The sequence below is a fragment of the Macrobrachium rosenbergii genome, chromosome 12, assembly GCF_040412425.1.
Source record: "Macrobrachium rosenbergii isolate ZJJX-2024 chromosome 12, ASM4041242v1, whole genome shotgun sequence".
Lineage (NCBI taxonomy): Eukaryota > Metazoa > Arthropoda > Malacostraca > Decapoda > Palaemonidae > Macrobrachium > Macrobrachium rosenbergii.
The window spans coordinates 99,831,558-99,845,419 of NC_089752.1; the positions used below are offsets into that span (position 1 = coordinate 99,831,558).

At 40.2% G+C, this 13,862-nt stretch overlaps 1 protein-coding gene across 2 annotated transcripts in view; it reads right to left on the reverse strand.

The window, feature by feature from the left end:
* LOC136843788 (uncharacterized) overlaps positions 1-13,862 on the reverse strand; it is a 111,937-nt gene that overhangs the window by 74,149 nt on the left and 23,926 nt on the right. For both annotated transcript variants that reach the window (XM_067112517.1, XM_067112516.1), the window contains exon 3: positions 2,553-2,605. In XM_067112517.1, the coding sequence (XP_066968618.1) occupies positions 2,553-2,605 (53 nt within the window). The remainder of the gene's footprint in view (positions 1-2,552; positions 2,606-13,862) is intronic.

The window sequence follows — 13,862 nt, forward strand, 5'->3', positions numbered from 1 at the left end:
TTTCATATCCCATATACTTTTACCTATAACAAAAATAAAAAAATGTTATAATGGCAATTCACAATATACAAAACACTTCTACTTTCATTTAGCAAGTAAAATATTTTGGTGACTCCCAGTACACAAAACATTATTTCTACTTTCACTGCCAAGTGTAAAGTTGGAGAACCCACTGGACTACTAAAAGATGCATTTCCTTCTGTTAATACTAGGTGCTAACAAATGAATCTATGAAATTTTCACTTTACTGCCAGCAACACTTCCATCTAGAGATCGCTAGGAAAAAGGAATTATCAAAATATGAAAAACAACAACTTGTATTTTATGAAATATTTACAGTAAAGTCACATTTACCAGCAATAAATCTGGGATAAAACTTCAAGTTCCACAGTTTCTTATTTTCACCAAAAATGTACCTTGAATGGTTTCTGATTTCCACCACTAATTTACCAGTCCACTGGCCACACTAACGCAAACTGACATATAACCAGCCAAGAGAGTGAATTCAGCAAATTAATAAAGTGCTTTGATGAAACTATGCAATATGTTTAAGGATGTTCAGCAAAATCATGTATTGTCACAGAGGTAGAAGCATGATGTTTGTAATAGGGTTGAAAAAATCGAAAACTACCATAAATGAAATGAGAAGTATGTTGAGCTTACAGGAATTCTGATATCTTACAGCCAATCTCAAGAAACATGAACTTTAAAAGTATAAACATCTCACAAAAGGGTATAAAACATCATGCATGTCATACCTCAAAGCTAATTAAGCATGGTTATGAGTACAGTACAGTATATGAGTGGATTTGCAATTTAAAGTCTATAAATGCTACCATCCCTGCACCTATGATTCAACAAGTAGCCAGTGAATTTCGTGACAAAATGGCTCCATTATACAATATTTGAACTGGCTGGCCCAGTCAAGCTTAAGAGAATGGTATTCATTACGCTTGTTCATCAGCTGGTGTCATTTCCTTATAACACTCAAGTTTTACTTGACATGTACTATAACTAGACTATCATGTTCATAAAATTTCACAATTGTATAAAAAATGGAAATAATTTCCCATAACTAATATAAATGAAAAAAGTTGCTGCCAAAATCACTTTTCCTAACTCTAGATTAAAGGTTTATAATCATACTACATGTTGTGGAAATTACTTATGATTTTACATTTTCTTTGATATCGTTTCCATCAAAGAAAAACAAAGATATTTTACTAACTAAAGTATATTAACCATTTCCAAATAAATGGCATTAGAAGATTAAAACATAAATTGTGACAATTTGTTGCTCACAGGATAACAAAAGTGATAAACAAAAATGTCTATAAAACGATCGAAAATCTGTTTTGAACAGTAACACTTGAGGATTTATTTATTTAGACATCAAACAACCCAAAATTGTCAATAACAAAATTTCAATAATTCCTTGAAATTCCAAAATTAAGCACACCCCTAAAGATGATAATATGGAGACTATGACATGGTGAAGTGCAAGTGGTACAGATAGTTAATAGCTAATCTGGTTTCATTATGAATTTGGCACTAATTTTGGCTAGGAGACAATGACAAGCTGAAGTGCAAGCAGTACAGATAGTTAATGGCTAATCTGGTTTCACTACAAATTTGAGATGAATTCTGGCTAGGGTAATCATGAATTTCCTGGGTCATTACACCAGCCTGCCCATGCCCTATTGTCGGGTGGAGCTTGGTGGAACTATTCGCTGCATACACACTTTTAGCACCGCTGTAAAACACAAGTAAACCATTCCCACTTTTTTAATTCATTATAACCTGCTCATTTTAGTAAAGCAAAAACACTGCACATTGTTTATTAAAGATAAGGTTGAACGTCTGAAAAACTCGACGAAGCGTGGAGCTTAGAGTAAATTATACGACACTGGTTCATCAACTGTTTATGACATAAAGAAACAGAGGGAATAATTACTTAATTTCTTTGCTAAGTGATTCAAAGAAATATGTGGGTGAAAGGAAAACACTGAAGGACTGAAAAAAGTTTGAACTATATCATGTTCTAATGAACTGCTGTTAGCTTTAAGATATGTGGAAAATATTCAAGTGTGGGCTATAATATAGGGTCTTGGTACTAAAACTGTTCCTCATCAGAAAGCCTCTGTTAACCTGAGGTGTTACTATTGCAACCAGATAAATAAATCATACCCACACACTACTGATGCAGTCTTATGATCCTTCCCTTTAAAACACAACTACATTTAACTATTAATCTTAATATTCCCACCAATTTGCAACAGTCGAGGAAATGTCCTTTATGGTACTTCAATGCTAAAAAATGAAATTTCATTCAAACAAAATCTTCAAAATAAACCTGACATGTGTCACAAATTGGACTACAGTATTACAAATACCTAAGACTGATTTCTAACCTCATGGTAACTGAAAACAAATCAAACATGTGGTGGGTAAAAGTCCTTCAAATAAAATCAACTAATGGTTCTATTTTAAAACCTGATAATGGCCTAATAGATGACAAAAACTTGATATAAAATTGACATAAATCATCTTACCTGACTTCCCCCATTTTCTCCAACCAATGGTGAAGTTATATGACCTCCAACACCTGTTGAGAAAGACGAGATAAGAAAAATAATATATTTCTCAGAAAAAGGCCTATCAGATTAGATTCCACATAAAGAAGACAAGCCCTCCAATGCTTTGGCATCAGCCCCACCCATAACATGTATAGGCATTTGACTTATTTTTTCATGAGGCCAAACATGTGAACGTAAGTCCCCATCCCCATTAATCAAATACTGTATCAGAATACTATTTAGGCATTTATGCCAGACTTGAACAACCCATGAATGTGAGCAACATACAAAAGACCTGTGGAAGGGAAGTTGAGACAAGATCTAATTACAATATAATAAATGTTTAAATTTGTATTTTTCCTAACATGCAAACATGAAGTTCTTTACATGGGATTTTGCTTGTGAACATGAGCTGGAATGGCCATTCAAACTCATTGACAGGATAGTCAACTACCAATAGGTAGGGGGAAGCCACACCCACCCACCTGTCAGTGTGCAACTCCACTTTGCCTTCTGGCCCAGGTACCAGATTGAAGTATGGCTGAGGTAGGCCGTAAATGTAAAGAACTTCGGGTTTGTATGTTAGGAATAATACAAGGTACTTTTACAATTTGCTGTTTGCTCCTAACAAATACAAACATTCATTCTTTACAGAGGAGACTTCCCATTGGTGGGGAGTCGGGGTACTCTCTGAACTGACTGGTAGATTTGCCCAACCTGGGTGTTACCTTCCTGGTCTGTTAGCACAGGATGGGACCCTGCACCTCTAACTTCTTGGCCATTAGGCAAAGGGTTTGTACTCCACAACTTAATCAAGCTGTAAAAATCCACACTGAAGTGTTGGACACAATAAAAATTACATTTTTATAATAAAATCATGTTTTATATATACTTACCAAGTAATTACATAGCTGTTATTTTCAAACTATCACGGGAGCTTAAATTCGAAATTCGCGCTAGCGCTTCAATTTTTTGGTGTAGGTGATCAGTAACCCCCACTAACAGGAATACTAGGAACGACTTAGCAGACAACCTCGCTGTATTTGTGCCCTTATGTCCATGCAAGGGGAAGAGGGAGGGTTCTGATTCTGTAATTACTTGGTAAGTGTATATGAAACTTTATTATAAAAATGTCATTTTTATATAAGTAACTTACCAAGTAATTACATAGCTGAATCCCACATTGACAGGAGGTGGGATACATGACATATTCTACTCCAAAATATTAAGACATGTAATGAATTTGAAATAGAAAAGTTGCTAGCACTGAAGATAATGCTTGTCATTCCTGATCAGTCAAGAGAGCTACTGCAGGAGAATACTGCCTCTGGTTGGTACTCATCTTAACCTGTAGTGGCATGGTGGTATAGCCATGGAGTGCCTCTACTTAAGTGGGAGCTTTGCAGTGAAGGAGTATTCCGATGGCTAACAAAGCATCAGTGGAAGCTTTGCAGTGACGGAATTATCCGAAGGCTAGCAAAACTTCAAAAAGTGCCCCTGCCCTGGGTGCAGTACCACAATAAATCAACCAGACAACACTGTCACCTACACTGAAACAAAAACCACAACCCATCCACTGAGAGTGGTGGGTGCCCCAGGTACATTGTAACCCCTGGCTCCTCCAAAATCGACACCTCACCAAGTTGAAGATATAGTAGCAGAAAATCCTATGCTTCCTTCCACGATACCATGCCAGTCACTAATAATGACTGCAATGTACTGCAAATATTATCACTGTTTTAACTTCATTAAAAGTGAGGAACGATTACACATCCAGAAGGTCAATTGCAGAATGAAAGTATGGGGCATCTTGTACCTGAAAGCTAATGAGGTAGAAGCTGCTCTGACGTCCTTAGCTTTCACTACAACCTAGTCAAAACGCTCTCCTGAATCTGAGAGTGGTCTCAGAAACTTGGTCCATTAGGATGAAGGACAATGCATTCTTTGATAGAGGGCGAAAAGAGTCCATGCCACAACACTATAGATTATGGATGGCCCTCTGCTCTACCGATCCTGCTCTAATAAGACCTATTTTTCCACAGATCCAAGGATGAGGGGATAGTTGGAGCCAGATGATCGGGAGCTGGAGCCAGGCACTGGTTGCTCTAAGCTGGCACCAAGCTGTAGTTGGAGCCAGCTGAGCTGGCTGCCAGGCGAGCTAGACGCTTGGGAGCTGGTGGAGCACTCCTAGGCACTCGGAACAAGAGCTGGCATTAGGTGAGCTGGATGCCAGGTGTGCTAGTTGCTTGGGAGCTGGCAGGTGCTTGTAGGTAGTTGGAGCATGAGCTGGCACCAGGCTTTAGCTTGTGCCACGCGAGCTGGAAGACAGGCGAGGAAAGAGCTCAGGAACTGGTGGTCGCTCCTGGGTGCCTGGAGCCCTGTTCCCAGCTGTCAAGAACGTCTTCTCTTCCATAAGTTCTTAAGGGAGAAAGAACAGGTACAGGTCTTGGAAGGGTCCTCGTTCATGGCTAAACTTCCCAGGGTAAACGAGCAAACCGTGTTACTGAGTCCATAGCTTGATACTCCTTAACGATGGAATATGAGAGATTCTAGATCTCCTCTGAAAAGAGGCAATCACAGATTCTAGATCTCAGAAAAGAGGCACTCCGCATTTCAGGTCACAAGTATCTCTGAAGAAGGAACGAGGAGTCTAAGACGCCATCTAAGGAAATCATTCACAGTCTGATAGACAGGTCTAGAAGACTGACGTCTGCATCTAGCTATAGCGTCTGTAGTACATCTTGAAAAAACCTTACATTCTGACAAGCTTCCAAGCAGTGTGGAGTCTGCCCGGGTAAGAGCGTGCCACCCTTGAGGGCATCTCTTCTAAAGAAGGCTGACTGAGAGACATGAATTGAGGAAGCAGTCTTGGAGAGTCCACCAACCACTGTGGCAGGTTCAGATATCATTAGATCATGGGTCAGAACAGGGCTATGAGGGTCATCGTAATGTTGTGATGAGCCTGAAAATTGTTCAGCACTTCCTTGACTATGCTGAAGGGTGGAAAGACGTAGGGGTCTAAGATGGACCGAACTTGAAGCATGGTGTCTGTTGCCCATGCTAGAGGGACTGAGACTGCAGAACACATGAGAGGAAGATGAAGGTTCCTTAAGGTGGCAAACAGGTCCAAAGTCAGTCTGCTCCATAGAATCCACAGAACCCAATAGACCAGGGCATTAAGGGTCAAATGAGAGGTAAGAACAGGCTTCTGGCAACTCTGATGGTCCCCCCAGAACTTACTTAGACTGACAAAATCGAGTGACTAGAAAACTCGATTGATTGTCCACAGTAAAAGCTCTCTTGCTGTTTGATGGAGAGAGCATGAGTGAGAGAGCCTCCTTGCTAACATAATAAGGTTAGGACTGTGGTCTTGTCTAAATGAATTACCACAGTATAGGGGTGAAAAAGGGTCACGAAGCACTGAAACCCTAAACAAATCGCTTCAGCTCTCTGACAAAGATGTGCAGGCTCCGTTCTTCTGGGGACACAATCAGGAAACCTCCCGGTTCTTTGAGCAGGCTCCCCAACCTAGATGACGGTGCTGAGCAGAAGACCAAGTCTGGTCACAGAGAAGGAACTTCCCTTCTGAAAGAGTAAGTTTGGGCAGCCACCACTGCATGTCCGACTTAAATCCGGCCCTATGAGGAAAAAACGACGGTGTCCAGCTGTATTTCCCCGTCCCAGTTGGTCTTGTGTTCAACACCTTCGAGCTTTCCTTTGAAGGGCAACAAGGATGTCAGCGGTCATGGAATACATGGACATATTCAGGAAACTGATGTTCATGGTCAGAAAATGAAGACAACTGTAAGAGCGAGTACTCAAGAGAAGACTTATGCCGTAGAGGCCAAAGCCTAGGTTCCCGAACTGGAAGAATGGTTGACTAGACTGTCTTGTTCATCTCCGTCCTAAACTTCATTCACTAATTGAAGAGAGAAAGGAAGCTGTGGGCCAAGCAGACTCGTAGCTGATTCTGCGGACTACAAGCAATGGAGCGAACTTGCATAGCATCGTGCAGACTTGCGGACAACTGAGCGGACTAGTTGTCGACCCTCCTGATTCTTGACAGCCGTGAGGACAAGAGGACATCCGTGTGGGATCAACTCTTATTGGACTTCCTTGAAAAATCCATGAGACAAAAAACCTGGTCACAGGATAACGGAGATGTGTCCAAAACCAGGTGTGACAAATTTTCCTGCAGTCCGACACATTGCAGAAAATGGAAAAATAGTCCATGAGCGGGGGCTAGACTTTCAGCGACGGGAACCTATACTCGACCCACCACAAAGAGACCTCTCTGGCATGGCGTTTAAATATCTGCCCTGTTGCCAGTTTTACAAAACAACAACTTGACAGACCTTTGAATGTCTTTGAGACAAACCCTTAGGCTATAATTATAAGATTATAAGGGTTGTTTTTCATTTCCAGGTATTTTAATCTCCTTCCTATTCTGCCCTGCTTAGGATTTGTCTTCAGTCCATTTCTTCTCCACAACTCATGCGCGATAACACATTTTTCTTATTTTTTACAAAGATTTACCATTCTATGTATAGCCCATTTATAATTATTTAACACTTCTGTCTAGACAAGAAACATCATACAGTATTTACATCTAAGTAACTGCAGGGGTAAGTTGTTTGTATAATGAATTTGCGCTCTCTCTAAGATCATGTGCTGGCACAAAGCCACCTTAATCTTAAAGTATTTTGTCAGCACTTGTAGATGTACGGTACATTTATCATTATTACAAAATATGATATTTAAAAGTAGTTAATTAATACTATAGAAATAGGAGATATATTTCTTGTTCATTTTTCGAACTATGAATTTATTCTTTACCTATGATATTAAGAAATCAAGATATCTGTAGAAAGGGGAAATGCCTCCAGACATACTGTGACCACTGAAAGTGGCCCCTGGAGACAGTCTTAAGCTGCTTATCCATGGATTTAAACGCATGTGGAGTTGTTTGAAATATTGGCAACAGTGCCAAATTGAGATGCCATGTTGATAGAAAATCTGATTCCGTTTCTTGTTATTGCATAAAAAAACTTTATTAATCGTGAACCTATGAAACTGACTTAAAATTCTGTGTAACGAAAAAGGTGATATTTGATATCTGTAATGAGAGAAAGGTGTTACCTAATTGTCATTGTTATAGATTTGGCAGATATGCAGAGATTAAACACACATGGAGAGGACCAAACAGTGCCACCTGAAAGCTCATTTCATTTTGGTTTTAGTATAGTCCTGGCTAAATAGTACTGAGCGTTCGGGAATGGGCGGCGCTATAAAGCGCTGGACCAAGAGGGATCATGGCACTTTCTCTTCTTGAGTGGAGTCCAAGTCAAGGTCTTCCGTGGAAAACTGACCAAAGAAGAGACAGATGAAAACCACAGTGAAACTCCAGAAAGGCTGTGAGATGAGGCAGGATTCCTTATTGCTTGACAGAAATGGAGAATGGCAGGTGTCATGTATATCTTCAGCAGTCATGAAGAACCAAAAACGTTATGGTGTTTACTGTCTGTGCCATAAATCTCGGAACTGGATGAAAACTAAAGGAAGAATTGCAAAACCCTCCGATGAAGTCTAACTTGAAAACATCTTGGTGGATGACAGAGCCCCCAGCAAACTCCTCCACCAATGTTCCGAGTAAGGAAGAATGGGCTAGGAATTAGCAAACTATCTGAAAGTAGCTCGATTCCCTTGCAGACAGAGAAGCCAAAAAAACTCTTGAGAGTTGAGACTGACATCCAAAAAGCTGACTCCTCACAGGTTTAGGGGAGTCTGACAGGGACCTTTGCCTAGGAGCATCGGCGGGACGAGCAGTGGCCTCCACTACACAACACTTCACTATTACAAGGTTAAAATCTGTTAACCCTGACACAAGACTGGCAAAGGCGTGGGAAGGAAGCGAAGGAGCCAGGCGAGGGAGCAAATAGATAAAAAATAAAAGGGCTAGTAGCGGGGAAGCTGCATGCAGGGAGAACTGGTGCCAGCTAGTAGCTCAAAAGCTAAGAGCTCTGTAGATGGCGAGTGCAACTGGGCTGGAGCAGATTTTCAGCTGCAAATCATCCCCATAACCCCATCGCAACCAAAAGCAAAGCACAATTTCTTCTCCTTACTACATTCTGCCCTTACACTTTTCAGTTCTCTGGAAAAGAAAGTATGATAAGATGTTTAATTAATTCATAGCAAAAGTTATCGGAGACTTGCAGGTATGCATTTCACTACCGAAAATATTGGTTCGGTAGCAAACGCAAATGATCGCAAATTTGCCAGAATAGTGAAAATATGAACTTGAATCAGATCTTAAAGGCAACCAAATGATAAAATACTGATCCTGAAAGGTTATAAGCTTGAAGGCTAACGGAATAAGGGATAACACTTCACCGAAATCCGGTTATACAACTGGCAAATAATGGAAAAAAAAAAATAAAAACTGCTGCAAAGATCCAATGTTTACATCAAGACTGGCAGAAACACAATAAGGTTGTCTGCTAAGTCGTTCCTAGTATTCCCGTTAGTGGGCTGTACTGGTAACCTACACTAAACAATTGAAGTGCTAGTGTGAATTTTGAATTTACGCTGCCACGATAGTTTGAAACTAATAGCTATGTAATTACTTGGTAAGTTCCTTATATAAAACAGGTAAATACGATAAAAAAAGCTTGCTTTATTGTCTGTCCTACTCTCCCCTTGCCAAGAGAGGAGGGGAACTTGCATCTCTTCATTGCCAATGAAAAGACTGGTGCTCCGTCAGATAGCTAACATGCACCCATGTCTGTCCAGCTTGTATACAGAATGGCACTCTGATTTCCATCTACCAGAGAGAAAGGAAGTAAAGAGAAAGGGAGGAGAACCAGTCACTCCTAGCCTGCCTCCTGCCAAACAGATACCTAGACAAGGTGCTACCTGTCCCAAAGGGAGCTGGGCTCACCTAAAAACCTGTAGAGCAGCCACCACCGGTCTATGACAGATATGTCAAGGCCAGTGGGCAATGTTCCATAGGTAAAACAACATGCAGGTGATCATACCCTATCACCTTGCTGCACGTAATACCTGAAAGCTGACAGGTTCGTACTGATTCAGGTGCAAAGTATAAGGTGATAACACTACTATCATGAGCTCTCACCTTGGTTGCAATTCTCCCTGATGCCCGCCATTAACATTCAGGTAGGCAAACCTTCACCAATAACGATAGTCTTTTTTCTCAGTCCTCTGTAGCAGCCACGGTGTCAACATACAAGTAAGATGTCCAGTGAAAGTGGTTGAAAAAACAAATTCAAAACTCCCATGTGAATGTTACAAGTTTAAATTTGTCTACAGGGACTTTCATAATATTTATTGAATATTTTATAAATGAAGGAAGGAAGAGTTCCCTGGCAAGATAACAGTGTTAAGTAAATTATTAATTGCTTGTTTTCATTTCAAAGCTGACATATATAGGCCTAATACTGTTTTTCTCTGTTTTATTAAAATGCTTAATACTGATTTGTTTTCATTTTAAGAATGACTTTTTTATGTGTTACAATGAGTGAACATCCATAGCATAGTACTGTTCTTTTGTTTCATCTGTGCACTGATTAGTCTAATTACATTTCAAAACTGGCTTACATGGGATCTGAGCAATAAATAAACACACACAGCCTAATATTGTTTTATTGTGTTCATCAGAAGGTAGAATATTAATTTGTTCTTAGTAAAAATGAATTACATATATGATGCATACACACGAATCAACGTATTTATAGGCCTATTCTTGTTTTAGAGTATTTTGCCATCAATTAATATTTATTCTCATTTAAAATCTGACTTGCATATATGGTTTATAACCACAAATAAACATACATAGGCTTAATCTGTTACAATTGCCTTTGGATTTTACTTTCCCGAGCAAAGTCTCATTCATATAGATTTCAATTAAATCTACAAGACATTCAGGAACGATAATGCCTCTTTAAGCCTTTACTATACACAATTATTTTTCCAGTTGCAAAATTACTGGATAAAAACATATTATTCTGACATCTTTATTAGTTATTAGGACCAAGTAAATGCAATACATCATTAATTTGGGTATAATGTTAAATTTAATAGAACTCAACACTTCTTGATTGGTACATACTATCTGTCTCGGGACAGAAAGCAAACTGAACCAAAAAAGTTGCCTCCCCTCATCAACGTTGGAGTGCACCTACGCAGGCAGTCTGGCCAGTGTCGATGTCGATTGAGATGAGCTATTTGCTCAGGTTGTCTGCGCAGGCAGGGAAAACTGTGCAGGTTGCTCACATTAATGTTCAGGTTTGCCACACAGGCCAACTGTGCAGGCATAACTGTGCAGGTATAACAATGTTAGTGGTGGCCTTTACATACTAGAAGAGACAAAGCCCATGGTCAACTTACAGCCAGGAGGAAGCGTATTAAAAAAACTACTTCCTTAATTCTATTGATACTAACCAAAGAATTGTTGACATCCACAAGTGTCCCTACTGAAGTTCTTCTGAGAGGATAACAAGAAGGGTTCGTGACTGACCGTTTTAAATCTCGCAACAAAATTCAGAAGAATCCCAAACAAAACAGATTCCATCCTCCAGAAAGCCATACATACAAGAGCCCAGATGATCTGCCTATACCTTGCTGATGTCAGGGCTAACCAACACAGTCTCTAATACAATAGTTTGACTCGTAGGCTGTATGAGTCTTTGCGAGGGTTGTCAGACATAGATCTCTGACAACCCTCGCAGACTCATACAGGGTACGAGTCAAACTCCTGTATAAGAGTCATGACCCCGCGGGGTTTGAATCTCCAGGAGAGAGAGAAACTGTTATAGCTTCTCAGGAGTACAAAAGATCTCCCTCAAAAAGGAGAGGTCTACTCATTAGAATTAAACTCTGCTTGAAGGCTGACCAAGCCCTTCAACCCAGGGCAGAAAGAAGCTTTATGGCAAAGGCAGGTGAGCATAACACTGCTACCTTCTGAGAAACAGCAACCTCATCACCACACCAATACAGTAGTTGGAGATGATTCTGGTCTTGTAGATAGCTGCTTAAGAAATGGAAGTATCTGAGAACTCCATTGGTAAGCAAGGAAAGGACCCTCTCCTCAGGGAAGAGACTGGAAAACATCCAGGCGAGAAATGCCAGAACTCTGAACGCCTGGAGATACCAGATATAAGTGGCTGGATCCAAAGTTAACCAGAGAGGAATATCTCTTAGGACCTTGAACCACAAGGCTAGCAGGTCTGTTAATCACTTAGCATGGACATGGCAGCAGTCCAAGATTTTGTCAGGGGCACAGGAGAAATCAACCTGCTGTTGACTATGTATTAAAAGATGAAATGGCAATGAAGACATTAGGCTTGAAGCTGCTTCCCGGAAAGAAACCTTTCACCATGCTTAAATCTAAGTAAGCATGGAGAAAAACGAACCCCAGAGCTACTGTTGTGCCAAACAGTAACTAGGTGTAAGGTCTTTGCCAAAAAGGTGATTAGGGACCAGTGTCCAAGTTACCTGTCTCCAACTGTAGAGCTGGTGTCAAAAGGATCTAGCTATCAGCTCTAGAATGAGACTCACCACTCTGAGCAATGCCCAGATGTGCCTTCTATCCCTCATTGGATGCATTCAACCACAAAAGCATTCCTGGGGGAAAACTTAGTAACACTACCATGTACAATTCCCGTTGTCCTGTCATGGTCTCAGTCACCTGAAGACAAAACTTCTTGAGACTAAGTTGGGAGAGGAGGCGAGGTTGTGTGCAGCCTCCCTGAGTTTGTCAACAGAAGAATCCTTAGAAAAGACTCTTGTTGCTGCTGTAACCCAGCATCCAAGGTACTCACTCTTTGGTTGGGAAAGAGGGCAAATAATCTCGAAGTTCAGAACCACTGAACTCAAGAAAGAAGGTTGTCCTATGTCCAAAACTGTAACAAGTTCTCCAGAACAAGCTAATATCTGAATACGTTCAGAATACCTCTCATGAATAAGTAAAGTTGACACCACTGTAGACTCTTCATAGACCTTGGGGGAAGGGGAGCAAAAGTCCTGACAAAAGACCTTCCTACCAGAGAGCAAAGCTGAGATATTTCTGCTGCCTATTAAGGTGAGAAAAGGGGCTGGTAAAAGGTAAAGAGTTGACAGGATTTCAAAAGAGACCGGCACTCTCTTATAAATGGCAGCCACTGGGAAAGAATGCTGCCCCTGCATCCCCACTTTTCTTCTTCCTGTTACCACTTTTCTTAAAACATAAGTGTCATTAAGGTGAGACAAAACTCCCGATTAGAGAAGCCTGGGAAATTTCATAGGTGAAAACGAAGTTGATATTTAGCTGTCCCATTAAGAGAAGGCCAACTGAATATGAAAGTTCAACCATAGTTCCCTATAGACCTCAGAGCCTATAGGACACTGCCTGGCAAGGACGGACACCATTAGTCAACTGCATAAACCTTGCCACAGCCACTACTTCATCCTAAAAGAATTAAAGTTAATCCTCAAGGTCAGCACTGATTCAGCAGCTGAATTTGCACAAAGACTGTATTTTTAAATCATGCAGTATTAATAAAGAATTACTTTGGATGTTACAAAGGTAAAAAGAAGAAAATAAATTTAGATTCGTGCACCATTCAGAATTTAGTAATTTTTTCCATGCTTTGAAAGTTACGAACATGGAGAGAATTTAACAGGAGCACCACTGGACATTGGAAGTTCATTAAGTAAACAATGCACACTGCCATCTATTGACAAAAATGCATACTAAATGACTAAACGTTTCCTAAGGGGGGAGGAAACACAGCAAACAGGAATTCATCAAGAACAAGTCAAATCAGGAAGACAGAAATATATATAGAAATATTTCACAAGTATGAATCAGTATTCTTGTGACCGTAAGAAGAATACATGGTAGTTAATCATGCGAATACTCCGGAAAATCAAGGAAGGGGTTAAAGAAACAGGTTCTTCTTCCTCATGCAGCAAAAATTCTTGCTGGGCAGAATAGGCACACAGAGCAAAATCTGAACTTACTGGTGGCAAAGGGTAGCACTACGAACACAATTTTAACTTGTGACCATCTGTTTGTATTTCTGAGTATTTGTAAGTAGGGTGGTGCTTGTATTACTTAATTACTATATTTATTAATTTGTTAACTTATCATCTGCTTTCCTAATAACATCTCTTTCTGTATTTCCCATTACCTTCTGTTTCTTCTTGCAAATGAACACAATATTCTTTGGAAGCCTGAACTACAATTCAATGGCCTCTGCAGGCTTGCTCCATATCAACAGGGTTCATTTT